Raw genomic sequence first — 13,267 nt, 5'->3', positions numbered from 1 at the left:
ACAAAAGACTTAAACTACTTCAGTCTGCGTGCATTGAATTTATTTAATAAGAAGAAATATTTAATTAATTTGCACAGTTAAGAATATGCATTGTTTTACACATTTGATTACTTAATACAATGTACAGTTGAGGTCAAAAGTTTATATACACCTTGCATAATCTGCAAAATGTTAATTATTTTACCGAAATAAGAATAAAAGACATTTAATTTACATTTAGTCCAAAAGAGATAATAATAGTTGAATTGATAAAAATGACCTCGTTCAAAAGTTTACATACACTTGATTCTTAATACTATGTTACCTGATCCACAGCTGTGTTTTTTTGTTTAGTGATAGTTGTTCATGAGTCCCTTGCTTGTCCTGAACAGTTAAACTGCCTGCTGATCTTCAGAAAAATCGCTCAGGTCCCATAAATTCTTTGGTTTTTCATACTTTTTGTGTATTTGAACGCTTTTCAGCATTAAGAGCCAGGGGTGTAAACTTTTGAACAGAATGAGAATGTGTGCATTTTTCTTATTTTGCCTAAATATATATATTTTTTTATTTAGTACTGCCCTTTAGAAGCTACAGAAGACAAAATCAGATTAATTTACTCCAATCTTCACATCAAAAATGTACTTCTGGAAACCTTCTGTAAGAGTTACATAGGAGTCCCTCAGTTGTCCTCAGTGTAAAAAGATGGATCTCAAAATAATACAGTCATTGTTTGAAAGGGTTCAAATACTCAAAAATGCTGTAACCTAAAAAATTGTGGGACCTGAAGGATTTTTCTGAAGAACACCAGGCAGTTTAACTGTTTCAGGACAAACTAGAGACTCATGAACAACTATTACTAAAAAAAAAAACAACAACAGCTGTGGATCATTCAGGTAACAACACAGTATTAAGAATCAAACATATGTAAACTCTTGAACAGAGTCATTTTTATAAATTCAACTATTATTTTCACTTGTGGACTATATGCAAACATATTCTATGTGAAATATCTTATTCGGGTCAGTACTAAATTAAAAATAACATGCATTTTGCATGTTAAAATAATTAACATATTGCAGATTCTGCAAGGTGTATCAAAACTTTTGACCTTAACTGCATGTAGCATTTCGTATTATTATTATTTTTTTGTATTTGTGTCTTATTGCTTGTAATTAGTTTCTTATTCTTATTTAAAGAGAGACCTTAGAAATATGCGTGTCAAATGCGACACAAAAGGCTTCATGAGGTTAAGAAGTTCATTAAAAAGCTCTGGCTGTGCGCAATTATACTCCAACTATCAAAATCCTCAAGTCACAGCTAGTTTGCCAGCTGTCATAACACTGTAACAGACTGCACTGGCAGACAAACTCCTGGCTGCTCCACTGCTCAACAGGATTGACTTCCTCAATAGTCTCTCGCTTTAAAAACTTCCAGTCATTCTCTTCCACCCAGGATGGGTTGCAAATGAAACGAACCCTCCGTAATCTGGCGTCAGTCCTTTTTGTGTTGAGTAAGGAGCTTTCTTTGAGGTGAAATCTTTTGTTGTAGCATGCGGAGACTGTGGAGATGAGACTGTGTTTTGGAGTGAGGGGAGAGAGGCATGACAAACAGGATGGGAGAGAACAGTGCAGGGGATGGAAGAGGACTTTGGCTCAGTCCCAGGAGTCTGTGTTTAAGAGGAGCCAGGCTGTATTGATTCCAGACGGAGTTGGGAAAGGCATGGAGTAATGATCTATTTTTGCAGTGGGAAAATGGGCCTCGTGGGAGCTGACGATCAGCATGCCAAGCCTCTTATTGCTCTGAACGCCTACCATCAATGCCGGATTTGTCCTGAGCTGGACACTCACACATCCCTGATGCAGGAAGACCTGGCAACTCTGAGGTTCGCACGGCAGGACGCGTCACGGAGAATTCACTTCACCTTCAACCTGTTGGCCTGAATGACTGGTGCATTATTGAGGAGCCTAATGGTGTCTTATTCAGCGCTTATAGACTGACTCCATCAGCACAGAGGACCAAATGACCATGACTGACTCACACACAGCCACAACACTGAGTACTTTAGACTATACCAGCACTGTGAGAGAACTTCCTGCTTCACTATTCAATTTTTGAAACAACATCATTAATGTGATATGCATAACAATGCACTCACTTCAAAGTAGCTGGAAGTGCCTTGATATTAACATGTTTTGTACTGTATTTGAGAGGCTTGTACCTGGTGTTTTCATTGTTTTAGAGTTATTACAAGCTCTAAGTACCTTGGAATACTATGTAAATACCATGGTATATAGCAGGGATTCCCAAACCTTTCTTTCTTTCTTTCTTTCTTTCTTTCTTTCTTTCTTTCTTTCTTTCTTTCTTTCTTTCTTTCTTTCTTTCTTTCTTTTATTTCTTTCTCCCTTCCTTTTACCTTTCTCCCTTTTCCCCTCCCTTTCCTCTTTTCATCCTTTCATCCTTTCTTTCTTTCTTTCTTTCTTTCTTTCTTTCTTTTATTTCTTTCTCCCTTCCTTTTACCTTTCTCCCTTTTCCCCTCCCTTTCCTCTTTTCACCCTTTCTTTCTTTCTTTCTTTCTTTCTTTTGTTTATTTATTTCTCCCTTCCTTTTACCTTTCTCCCTTTTCCCCTCCCTTTCCTCCTTTCACCCTTTCTTTCTTTCTTTTTCTTTCTTTCTTTCTTTCTTTTTCTTTCTTTCTTTCTTTTGTTTATTTCTTTCTCCCTTCCTTTTACCTTTCTTCCTTTTCCCCTCCCTTTCCTCCTTTCACCCTTTCTTTCTTTCTTTCTTTCTTTCTTTCTTTCTTTCTTTCTTTTGTTTATTTATTTCTCCCTTCCTTTTACCTTTCTCCCTTTTCCCCTCCCTTTCCTCCTTTCACCCTTTCTTTCTTTCTTTCTTTCTTTCTTTCTTTCTTTTTCTTTCTTTCTTTCTTTTGTTTATTTCTTTCTCCCTTCCTTTTACCTTTCTCCCTTTTCCCCTCCCTTTCCTCCTTTCACCCTTTCTTTCTTTCTTTCTTTCTTTCTTTCTTTCTTTCTTTCTTTCTTTCTTTCTTTCTTTCTTTCTCCTTTAATTTCTCCTTTTAATTCTCCCCTTTTCTTTCTTTCTTTCTTCTCCATTTCTTTCTCCCTTTTTCCTCCCCTTTCCTCCTTTCTCCCTCTTTCTTTTTTCTTCATTTCTTTCTCCCTTCCTTTCTCCCTTTCTTTTCCCCTTTTTTCCTCCCTTTCCTTCCTCTTTGTTTCTCTGTTTCTTTCTCTGTTTCTTTCTTTCTTTATTTATTCTCCCTTCTCCCTCTCCTTATTTCTTTCTCTTTCTTTCTTTCTTCCTTTCTTTTTCTCCCTTTCTTTATTTATTTCTTTCTCCCTTCCTTTCTCCATTTCTTTCTCTTTTCCCCTCTTTTTCCTCCTTTCTCCCATTTCCCTTTCTTTCTTTCTTTCTTTCTTTCTTTTTCTTTTTTCTTTCTTTCATTTCATTCTCCCTTTTCCTCCCCTTTTCTCTTTTCTTCCTCTTTCTTTCTCTTTTTGTTCTTCACTTCTTTCTCCCTTCCTTTCTCCCTTTCTTTTCCCCTTTTTTCCTCCCTTTCTTTCTTTTTCTTTCTTTCTTTCTTTCTTTCTTTCTTTCTTTCTTTCTTTCTGTTTTTCTGTCTTTCTTTCTTTCTTTCTTTCTTTATTCTCCCTTTCTTTTTCCCTTTTATCCTCCCCTTCCTTCTTTCTCACTCTTTCTTTCTTACTTTCTTCTCCCTCTCCTTATTTCTTTCTCTCTTTCTCTTTGTTTCTGTCTTTCTTTATTCATTTCTTTCTATCTTCCTTTCTCCATTTCTTTCTCTCTTTTTGAATTGGTCCGAATTGTTTATTATCTCAAACTGTAAACATGGGGCTTTATACATGAAAAAGTATAATTGCCTTTGGATTTTAGAAAGGGTTGTTCTCACAATGGAAAGATTATACTTATGAGTCTGCAAAACCTTATGAGGAGCCTGCAAAAGACCAGAATATTATAGAGCCATTTCTTTATTCCCACCAGTAAGCAACATCCCATTAACCACCCAGCAATGCATAGCCTATGCAAAGCAACACACTGGCTGGCAGCCAGCCACGACACTCTAGCACAAAAGGCAATGTAAAAATCTAGTTGATATTATTGAGCTCATTTGTTATTGATTAGAATCACTCATGTTACAGTAAGCCATGTGATAATTGTGCTGTAAGATATCAGTGTCAAATGGTGTTTTAGATTCAGTCAGCTTTGATTTTCTTTGTTTGCTGAGATCTTTTCCAGTGCTTGACTGCAGGAGATTGTTTTTAATTGTGCCGCCGCCAAGAGCTTTACAGTGTTTTCCTCTGCAGCTGAGCTCAGTAGAAAAACCCCGTATGATGTTATCTGCGTCTCTCTCTTTCTCAAATTCCCACGCACTGAGCAAGTCGCAGTTCCCGCTATAAATCAATGGCCAAACATTAAGCACGGCTCAAACACCGTTTTCCTTCAATAATCACGGCAGCTAAAATCACTAATGCAAATGTCTTTAAACCCTGGAGCTCATTTACATATAGATGGAGCGATCTGTTCTCTTTTTTCTTCCAAGATGTCGATATTCTTTCTCTCACACGTCTGCCTCCTTTTGCCCCTGTTTACCTTTAATTATGCATGTAATTGTTAAGCCTAGTAGCTGTGTTTGGGAACAGCTTTTCCTGGTAAACAGCTTGAGTTTAAATGATACCTGTGATTATTGTGTTACAGAAGGGAATACAAATAGTATAAATGATTTAAGACTGACCCCTGCTGGTAAAGTCAAGCGCAGACACAATAAGACAATATTTAATTAATAAAAAATCAAATCAGTATCTTTAACTGGTTTGCCAGTAAAAAAATATCCATCTTTAAAACAAGGATAGGATAAGCAGTCTTGTTTCGCTATTAATTGACTTGATTTAGGAAATCAATATTTTTGTAACTGCATGTATGATTGTAATAACTGTCTCTGTTTTATCTGAATAGGTGACGATCTGATGCGTTGTGTGGATCTTTACAATCAGGCTCAGTCCAAGTGGTTTGAGGAGATGGTCACCACAAGCCTGGTAATTATTCCTATTATTTTATTACCAATTATTATTATCTCTTTTGTCCTTGTGGAAGATAATACTTTATGCATATTTATTATGCAGTGGTTTCTGAATACTCTTAATGATTCTTCTTTATGAGGCTCATTTTAATTTTGCTAAATATATTATCAGTAAGAGCCCCTTTATTATGAATTTTATCATTTATATTTAAATCGTGTTAAAACCTATAATGCACAAATTTGAGTTGCTTATTGCTTTTACAAAATGGCAGCAATAGCAATATGAGGAAAAACAAACTAATGTTTAATAAATATAATATAACTATAATTCCAAGCTTTGTATTTCTTTACTTTATTTTCTTTATAGAATCTGTTGTTGTTGTTTTTTTACTTTTTTTCTGAAAATATTCAGATTTGTAGTAAAAATGTAAATATAGAGAAATCGTTACAACCAGTCAAAAGTTTTTGAACAGTAATATTTTTAATGTTTTAAAGAAGTCTCTTCTGCTTACAAGCCTGCATTTATTTGATCCAAAATACTGAAAAAACAGTACATTTAAAAAAAAAAAATGCTATTTAAAATAGCTGCTCTCTATTTGAACATATTTTAAAATGTAATTTATTCCTGATTTCAAAGCTGAATTTTTAGCATCATTACTACAGTCTTCAGTGCCACATGATTCATCAGAAATGACAGTAATATTCTGATTTGCTGCTCAAAAAAACATTTTTTATTATTATTGTTTAAAACAGCGGAGTAAATATTTTTTCAGGTTTCTTTGATGAACAGAAAGTTCAGAAGAACAGCATTTATCTGAAATAGAAATCTTTTGTAACATTATAAATGTCTTCATCAACACTTTGATAAATTTAAACCATTTTTGCTAAATAAAAGTATTAATTTCTGTAAATATAATGTAATAGTAATGTAATAATAATGTAATAATAATAATAATAATAATAATAATAAATGTTTCTTGAGCAGCAAATCAGCATATTAGAATGATTTCTGAAGGATCGTGTGACACTGAAGACTGGAGTAATGATGCTGAAAATTAAGCTTTAATAACAGGAATAAATTACATTTTAAAATATATTCAAACAGAGAGCAGTGATTTTAAATAGTAAAAATATTTCACAACGGCATTTGCTGTGTTTTGGATCAAATATCTGAAGGCTTTGGTGAGCAGAAGAGAATCTTATTGAAAATCTTACTGAAATAATGAATAATGAATTTCACCTTTAAGAAAATTAATGTAATTTTTTGTCAGAGTCATCAGCTAATAGTAATATGCAGACTGATCCTAGATCTGTGATTCTGTGTTTTTGCACTCTGAAGGAGTTGGAGAGGTTGGAGGTGGAGCGGGTAGAGACGATACAGCAGCTTCTGCGTCAGTACACCACACTGCGGCATGAGACGGACATGTTCAACCAAAGTGTGAGTAACAGCTGTGTGTTCCTCTGGAAAAAACACCCAGCTGAGCAGTTTCATAATCCAATCTATCGTTATATTCAGATATCATCTGCAGCTATCTGTACTGCATTAGAATTTCATTAAAGCTGTTTTGAAATGATCTTTCATATGATCTGGGAATCTCATTACATGAGCTTTATCATGTGCTCCGTTCTCAGTGAAAATAAATGCTGCACAAGCTCTTCTCAGAAATATTTTACTTTTCTCAGACGTTGTGCTCAGTGACTTAGTTCACTTAGAAATTAAGAATTTGTTGAAAATTAAATTAACTTTTCTGGGTAAATGCATTTTTCAAATATTTAAATGAATGTAGATGTAGACAGTTTGGAGAGGATATATTTTTTGTTTAAAGTGAGTTTCTGTTATATTTAAAATACAAACCAGACTGAAATATATACAGTCAAGCCCGAAATTATTCATACCCTGGCAAATTCTGACTTAAAGTTACTTTTATTTAACCAGAAAGTTTTTTTTTTTTTTTGACTGGAAATGACACAGGCTTCTCCCAAAAGATAATAAGACGATGTACAAGAGGAATCATTGTGAAAAAAAATATTTCTCAGCTTTTATTTACATTTGAACAAAAAGTGGCATGTCCAAAATTATTCATACCCTTTGCGAACTGTCACAGTCTATGGGAAAATCCAAAGTTCTATACCATTCCAAATAGTCCAAGCTGTTCTAAAGCTTCCTAATTACCCTGATTCACTGTATATATAGTGGGTACGGAAAGTATTCAAACTGCACCCATTTGCTGAAATCATTTAAGTTCATTTTTTTTCCTCATTAATGTACACACAGCACCCCATATTGACAGAAAAACACAGAATTGTTGACATTTTTCAGATTTATTAAAAAAGAAAAACTGAAATATCACATAGTCCTAAGTATTCAGACCCTTTGCTGTGACAAAACTGAGCTATCGGGGGAGAAGAGCCTTGGTGAGAGAGGTAAAGAAGAACCCAAAGATCACTGTGGCTGAGCTCCAGAGATGCAGTCGGGAGATGGGAGAAAGTTGTAGAAAGTCAACCATCACTGCAGCCCTCCACCAGTCGGGGCTTTATGGCAGAGTGGCCCGACGGAAGCCTCTCCTCAGTGCAAGACACATGAAAGCCCGCATGGAGTTGCTAAAAAACACCTGAAGGACTCCAAGATGGTGAGAAATAAGATTCTCTAGAACTCTATAGAACTTTTTGGCCTTAATTCTAAACGGTATGTGTGGAGAAAACCAGGCGCTGCTCATCACCTGTCCAATACAGTCCCAACAGTGAAGCATGGTGGTGGCAGCATCATGCTGTGGGGGTGTTTTTCAGCTGCAGGGACAGGACGACTGGTTGCAATCAAGGGAAAGATGAATGCGGCCAAGTACAGGGATATCCTGGATGAAAACCTTCTCCAGAGTGCTCAGGACCTCAGACTGGGCCGAAGGTTTACCTTCCAACAAGACAATGACCCTGAGCACACAGCTAAAAGAACGAAGGAGTGGCTTCACAACAACTCCGTGTCTGTTCTTGAATGGCCCAGCCAGAGCCCTGACTTAAACCCAATTGAGCATCTCTGGAGAGACCTAAAAATGGCTGTCCACCAACGTTTACCATCCAACCTGACAGAACTGGAGAGGATCTGCAAGGAGGAATTGCAGAGGATCCCCAAATCTAGGTGTGGAAAACTTGTTGCATCTTTCCCAAAAAGACTCATGGCTGTATTAGATCAAAAGGGTGCTTCTACTAAATACTGAGCAAAGGGTCTGAAGACTTAGGACCATGTGATATTTCAGTTTTTCTTTTTTAATAAATCTGCAAAAATGTCAACAATTCTGTGTTTTTCTATCAATATGGGGTGCTGTGTTATGTACATTAATGAGGAAAAAACTTAATGAATTTAAATGATATCAGCAAATGGCTGCAATATAACAAAGAGTGAAACATTTAAGGGGGCCTGAATACTTTCCGTACCCACTGTGTATATATATATATATATATATATATATATATATATATATATATATATAACCATAGATTTGGATTGCATAATGATTTGCTGACTCAGAAGTTAAAAGACACTTTAGAAAATCCACACAGCTCGTGTTTCAGGGCAAACAGAGTGTAAACACCTGCTCCAGAGCCCTTGGGGTGTGCTAGTGAAAGCTGCAGTCTTCACAGGAGACTAGCTGCCAACGCTCACAACTTCACAGAGTAACACTCACCATCAGTCTGAGTGTGTTTAACAGATGGATCTCAAACATAATCTCAGCCTTAATGGACATGTTTCCTGTGACACTTGATGAAGCAGCCAAAGTAGACATAAAACTCTCAAAACAGTGGCACATTTGAAGACTGAGAAACTATGTGGTTTTATTACTTTTTGTTTGTTTGTTTTGTTTGTATTTTACAAGCTAAGATCATCATTATTCCAGTCTGCGATGTCACATGATTCTTCAGAAATCATTCAGATATGCTGATTTATTACCAGTGCTGGAAACAGTTGAGCTTCTTAATTTTTTTTTTTTTTGGAACCTGTGATACTTTTTTCAGGATTCTTTGATAAATAAAATGTAAAAAAAAAAAAAAAAAAAAAAAAAAAAAAAAAAAAACAACCAGCATTTATTCAAAATAGAAATCTTTTCTAACAATCAAAGTCAATTTAACACATCCTTGCTGAATAAAAGCATAATTGATTTCAAACAAATCAAGAAAGAAACATTTTATTTAATGTTCATCAAAGAATCCTGAAAAAAGTGTCACAGGTTCCAAAAAATATATTTAACAGCACAACTGTTTCCAACATTGGTAATAAGTAAGCATATTGTAATGATTTCTGAAGACTGGTGTAATGATAATGATGCTGAAAATTCAGCTTTGCATCACAAGAATAAATTCTATTTTAAAATGCAATAATATTTCAAAATATGACTGTTTTTTTCTGTATTTTTAATCAAATAAATGTAAAATGTAACATCATCACACTAGAGTGATGCTGCCAAAATATACTATTATAAATATCTAAATCTTGCATAAGTCTTGCAAAAAAATATCACCTGTTGCTGAGAATGACCCATATTATTAAATAATATAAAATTTTAAAATGGCCATATGACCACATACACTACCGTTTAAAAGTTTGGGGTCTGTAAGATTTTTTACATGTTTTTGAAAGATGTCTTTTATTATTTATTTGACCAAAAATACAATAAAAACAGTAATATTGTAAAAATATTATTATAATTTAAAATAGCTGTTTTTATGAATATATTACAAAATGTAATTTATACTTGTAATGAAAAAACTGAATTTACAGCATCGTTACTCGTGTCTTAAGTGTCACATGACCCTTCCGAAATCATTCTAATATGCTGATTTTCTGCTCAAGGCTCTTATTATCAAATGTTCAACAAAGTTTGAATAGAAAGTTCAAAAGAACAGCATTTATTTGAAATAGAAATCTTTGTAATATTATAAATGTCATTACTGTCACTTCAGATTGATTTAATGCATCCTTGCTTTCAAAAGAAAAAAAATCTTACTGACCCCAAACTTTTTGGAGCTTAGTGTAAATTTTAGCAGTGCATGTGGTTACAAAAATCTTTGACATTTTCTGATTTCTCTCCTTTTTTAGACGATGGAGCCAGTGGACCAGCTCCTGCAGAGTGTGGATCCTGCCAAAGACAGAGAGCTCTGGGTTAAGGAACACAAGACGGGGGATATGAGACCTGTGGACATGGACATCTAGACAAAACACACACACACACACACACACACACACACACACACATTATACTATATGAATCTACCTGCATGCCTGTCTACCTGAGTACTTCAACCTCTCAGCCAAAGCCATACAGGTATCACACCCCTCGAATTCACTGCTTGTTTTGTGGATTTCCACTGAAAGTATCAGATAATTACAAACTCGAAGCTTTATAGAAGAGTTTCTCAATATCACGTGGAGTAAGTGGCGAGAAAAGGACAGCAGCACAGCAGACACAGCATTATAATACTGAGTAGCCATCCATATAATCCTGCATGTCCTTTAAGATGCTACTTAAGACTTCCCGGTATGTCTATTATACATCATCATGATTCAAAGTAGTCAAGGCACCATTGATATAGATCTAAACAAACACTGTACAGTAAAACACCACTTTGTTTATTGCCGCAGTGGATGCCTGTTAAACAAATTTCATCCAATCAGTTATTTTTATCTTTTTGGTGTTGAAATAGTGTACGCACACAGCTAGTTTGCAGATACAGTTGAAGTCAAAAGTTTACATACACCATGCAGAATCTGTAAATTTTAGCAAAATAAGAAGGATCATACAGAATGCATGTTATTTTATATTTAGTACGGACCTGAGTAAGATATTTCACATAAAAGAAATTTACATATAATAGTTGAATTTATAAAAAAATGACCCTGTTCAAAAGTTTACATACGCTTGATTCTTAATACTGTGTTGTTACCTGAATGATCCACAGCAGTTTTTTGTTTTTGTTCAGTGATAGTTGTTCATGAGTCCCTTGTTTGTCCTGAACAGTTAAACTGCCTGCTGTTCTTCAGGAAAAATCTTTTAGGTCCCACAAATTCTGTTTTTTTTTTTGTTTGTTTTTTTTTCAGCATTTTTGTGTATTTGAACCCTTTCCAACAATGACTGTATGATTTTGAGATCCATCTTTTCACACTGAGGACAACTGAGGGACTCATATGAAACTGTTACAGAAAGTTCAAATGCTCACTGATGCCTCAGATGGAAACACAATGCATTATAGCCAGAGGGTGAAAACTTTTGAACAAAATGAGGATGTGTAGGCTACATTTTTCTTATATTGCCAAAATATTATATTTTTTTCATTTAGTACTGCACTTTAGACACTACACAAGATACTTACATGTTTCTCAGAAGGCAGAATAAGTCAAATTTACCCTGATCTTCAAATTCAAAAAGTTTTCACCCCCTTTCCAACCGTATGCAACTATTACAGAAGGTTGAAACACAATGCAATTAAATTTAACTTATTAACTTATTTTAGCTTTATGTGAGTATCTTCTGTAGCCTCTCAAAGGCAGTACTAATTGAAAAAAGAAGATATTTAGGCAAAATAAGAAAAATGTACACATCTCCATTCTGTTCATTGCGTTTCCTTCTGGAGCATCAGAGAGCGTTTGATCTTTCTGTAATAGTTGCATATGAGTCCCTCAGTTGTCCTCAGTGTGAAAAGATGGAGCTCAGAATCATACAGTCATTATTGGAAAGGGTTCAAATACGCAAAAATGCTGAAAAACCAATGATTTTCTCATGTGGACTAAGTGTAAATGGAAGTTATGTTAAATATCTTATTCAGATCAGTACTAAGTAAAAAAAAAATAACATGCATTTTGCATGTTCCCTCTCATTTCGTTCAAATAATTAACATTTTGCAGATTCTGCAAAGATTGACTTCGACTGTAATTATAGTTGCCTGGACGAAAGCATGAGTCGGACAGCTTCAGGATGCCATACAGGTGTTCAAAAACCTCAAAAATGATTAATCCTTAGCAGAAATAACCAGCATCAAAGTTACGAAGGTGTGAAAAAAAGGTTAGTAGTTATATTGTTAAATCTGTATTGTATTAAAAAAAATGTTTTGCAACAAGGAATGCAGTGGAAATGCAATTTTCACAAACTCCACACAAACTGCTGGCGAATCTACAGCCTTCCTTATGAGAGAGGGGTCAGGTTGTGTCGTTTAAGTATGGAATTGATATATTTTCATATCTTTGCAGATTTATTTTACCGAAAAGCATGTTTTGTCTAAATGTAGGACTAGTGTACGGTTAATGGATGTGTATAAGTTGAGTGGTGCTGGTTAGTCCATTGATTGTGTTCATGGAAGACGTGTCAACTAGCCGGGATTTGAAAGCAAAATCATATAATTTTTCCCAGTTGAAGCCAAGAAACCCCATTATGCAGATGTTGGCGTCTAAATTACTTCTGTAGGTTGCTCTGAAGCGGTGAAATTATATGGTTCGGCTGTAGAATCTGGGTGTCAATCAAAGGTGGATCCGATTCTAATGATTTGTGTTATAATGTACACCTTTTAGTGCCTAAAGGTTAATTGCCTTGGAATGTTCACAATCTATTGTGTTAAGTGTTTGTACATAACTGTAAATATGTGCGTGGCGTTTTTTTTGTCCGTGTTTGTCGTCGGGCTCATCCTCCATCATGTCTCTATAGTCTTCGTCTTGCTCCGTTTTAAAAGATACATAAACATTTGACTGGATGCCACAGTTTTCTGCTGAATGCACATTGTCATAGGCAGCTAATTCTCACACTGTTTGAACTGGAAGATAGAGGAAACGTTGCGGTTTTCAAACTTTATACAGCGATATTGAGAAATTTGATATGTTTATATAGCACAGGAAGTCAAAGCACACTTTGGGAAGCAAAAATATCTGTGCTTTTGTTCGAAATCTTATCAGATTTGTGTTTATTTTTACTATCCATCAGTAGGGGAAGAAATACATTAGTGGTTAGAGTTGGTCAATAAAACAAGCATGGAATTAAATGCAAACAAACTCATGCACACTAGAAATGAGAACATTGTAAAATGTGCATTAGCATGTCTAATAATGTGAAGGTAAATCTAAACTTTACAAGTAAAAATGCTGTACCACAAAAGGTACAGTCAAGCCCGAAATTATTCATACCCCTGGCAAATTCTGACTTAAAGTTACTTTTATTCAACCAGCAAGTTTTTATTTTTTATTTTTTATTTTTTTGATTAGAA

General features: G+C 34.9%; 1 protein-coding gene across 3 annotated transcripts in view; it reads left to right on the top strand.

The window, feature by feature from the left end:
• gas7a (growth arrest-specific 7a) overlaps nucleotides 1-11,409 on the top strand; it is a 42,262-nt gene extending 30,853 nt beyond the window's left edge. For all 3 annotated transcript variants that reach the window (XM_073833729.1, XM_073833721.1, XM_073833713.1), the window contains 3 exons: nucleotides 4,966-5,045; nucleotides 6,369-6,467; nucleotides 10,119-11,409. In XM_073833729.1, coding sequence (XP_073689830.1) covers nucleotides 4,966-5,045; nucleotides 6,369-6,467; nucleotides 10,119-10,232 — 293 coding nt within the window. In that variant the 3' untranslated portion in view covers nucleotides 10,233-11,409. The remainder of the gene's footprint in view (nucleotides 1-4,965; nucleotides 5,046-6,368; nucleotides 6,468-10,118) is intronic.
• The last annotated feature ends 1,858 nt before the right edge of the window (nucleotides 11,410-13,267 follow it).

The sequence above is a fragment of the Garra rufa genome, chromosome 1, assembly GCF_049309525.1.
Source record: "Garra rufa chromosome 1, GarRuf1.0, whole genome shotgun sequence".
NCBI classification, from domain to species: domain Eukaryota; kingdom Metazoa; phylum Chordata; class Actinopteri; order Cypriniformes; family Cyprinidae; genus Garra; species Garra rufa.
Note: the sequence above shows the minus strand (reverse complement) of the source record. Positions and strands in the feature narration are given on the sequence as shown.